The sequence below is a fragment of the Mizuhopecten yessoensis genome, unplaced genomic scaffold (assembly GCF_002113885.1).
Source record: "Mizuhopecten yessoensis strain PY_sf001 unplaced genomic scaffold, ASM211388v2 scaffold10393, whole genome shotgun sequence".
In the NCBI taxonomy this organism is placed as follows: Eukaryota; Metazoa; Mollusca; class Bivalvia; order Pectinida; family Pectinidae; genus Mizuhopecten; species Mizuhopecten yessoensis.
Window position 1 is genome coordinate 55,064 of NW_018408524.1, and position 924 is coordinate 55,987.

At 35.1% G+C, this 924-nt stretch overlaps 1 protein-coding gene and 1 long non-coding RNA gene across 2 annotated transcripts in view; both read right to left on the reverse strand.

Moving 5' to 3' along the window:
- Positions 1-9: 9 nt before the first annotated feature.
- LOC110460415 lies at positions 10-407 on the reverse strand. Its single transcript, XR_002464011.1, has 2 exons — positions 334-407; positions 10-145 (listed from the first exon to the last, which is right to left on the reverse strand). It is a non-coding gene; the product is annotated as an uncharacterized LOC110460415 (long non-coding RNA).
- Positions 408-414: 7 nt separating this feature from the next.
- The window catches only part of LOC110460417 (multiple epidermal growth factor-like domains protein 6), a gene marked incomplete at its 5' end in the record, with an annotated part of 24,310 nt that continues 23,800 nt past the window's right edge, over positions 415-924 (reverse strand). Inside the window, one exon of the mRNA XM_021513296.1 lies at positions 415-495. Within this exon, the coding sequence (XP_021368971.1) occupies positions 415-495 (81 nt within the window). The remainder of the gene's footprint in view (positions 496-924) is intronic.

Here is a 924-nt window from a genome sequence, read left to right on the forward strand (position 1 = left end):
AAAACTTACAACATTTTCTAGCGCCTCTGGTCGCCGCTTTTTCAACCGCCTTGCTGTTTGGAATATGTCCACCTCCTCGTCCATCTTCATTTGATCTCTGATATTTGATATGCAACAGAACAGTCCACTTTGTGTACATCCGTCCCTGTAGTTGACAAACAATCTTTTCATATAAGGATAACAAAATGCAATCTATGAGTTTAGCTTATCAGTTGAACAACCTACCACTGATCTAATAATAAAACAACGTTATAAACGTATTATTGCTTAGTTATGTTATAACACTGACGATATCATCCACCTATTATGGTAAAAGAACAGCGTCTTACTAACCGACACATGACAACAGCAGGTCTTGTGTTGTCTGAACGTCGCCGACTGTCTAGCTGTTCCAAAAGTACGAGAAGAGACAAGTCAGATGGAGGCAGTAAACCGGTCCGGTGACCACTGGGACAGGCTGAAGATCATGATAGTCTCACTCTCACTGCCGGATCGCTGTGTATTAGATGACACACAATTATGAGGTGTTCAAAAAAAAACAAATCTTAATAGATTTTAAATTATGATCCGCTTAAATTTAATACAGTAGCACACATTTCCATATGTTATGATCAATTTACCTAATATGTTTATGATTCATTGATAAGACAGTTTACCGTTTGCTTTTACTTCAGAATATATATAGATACTAATATACTAAGGAATTTTGATTATCATCCAAAAAACTAAATCTGAAAATATTACCTTTACTGGTTGACAGTTTTTTTTTATTTTATTTTTATTTGTTAGGGAGTTGACATGACCTTATAGCGGCCTCCAACATAGCAGATTATTTAATATATAAAACTAATCAACGAGACATGACGGTCACTAATATACATCTGTTATTCGGTATATTGTCAAATGATACGACACTTTTCATAA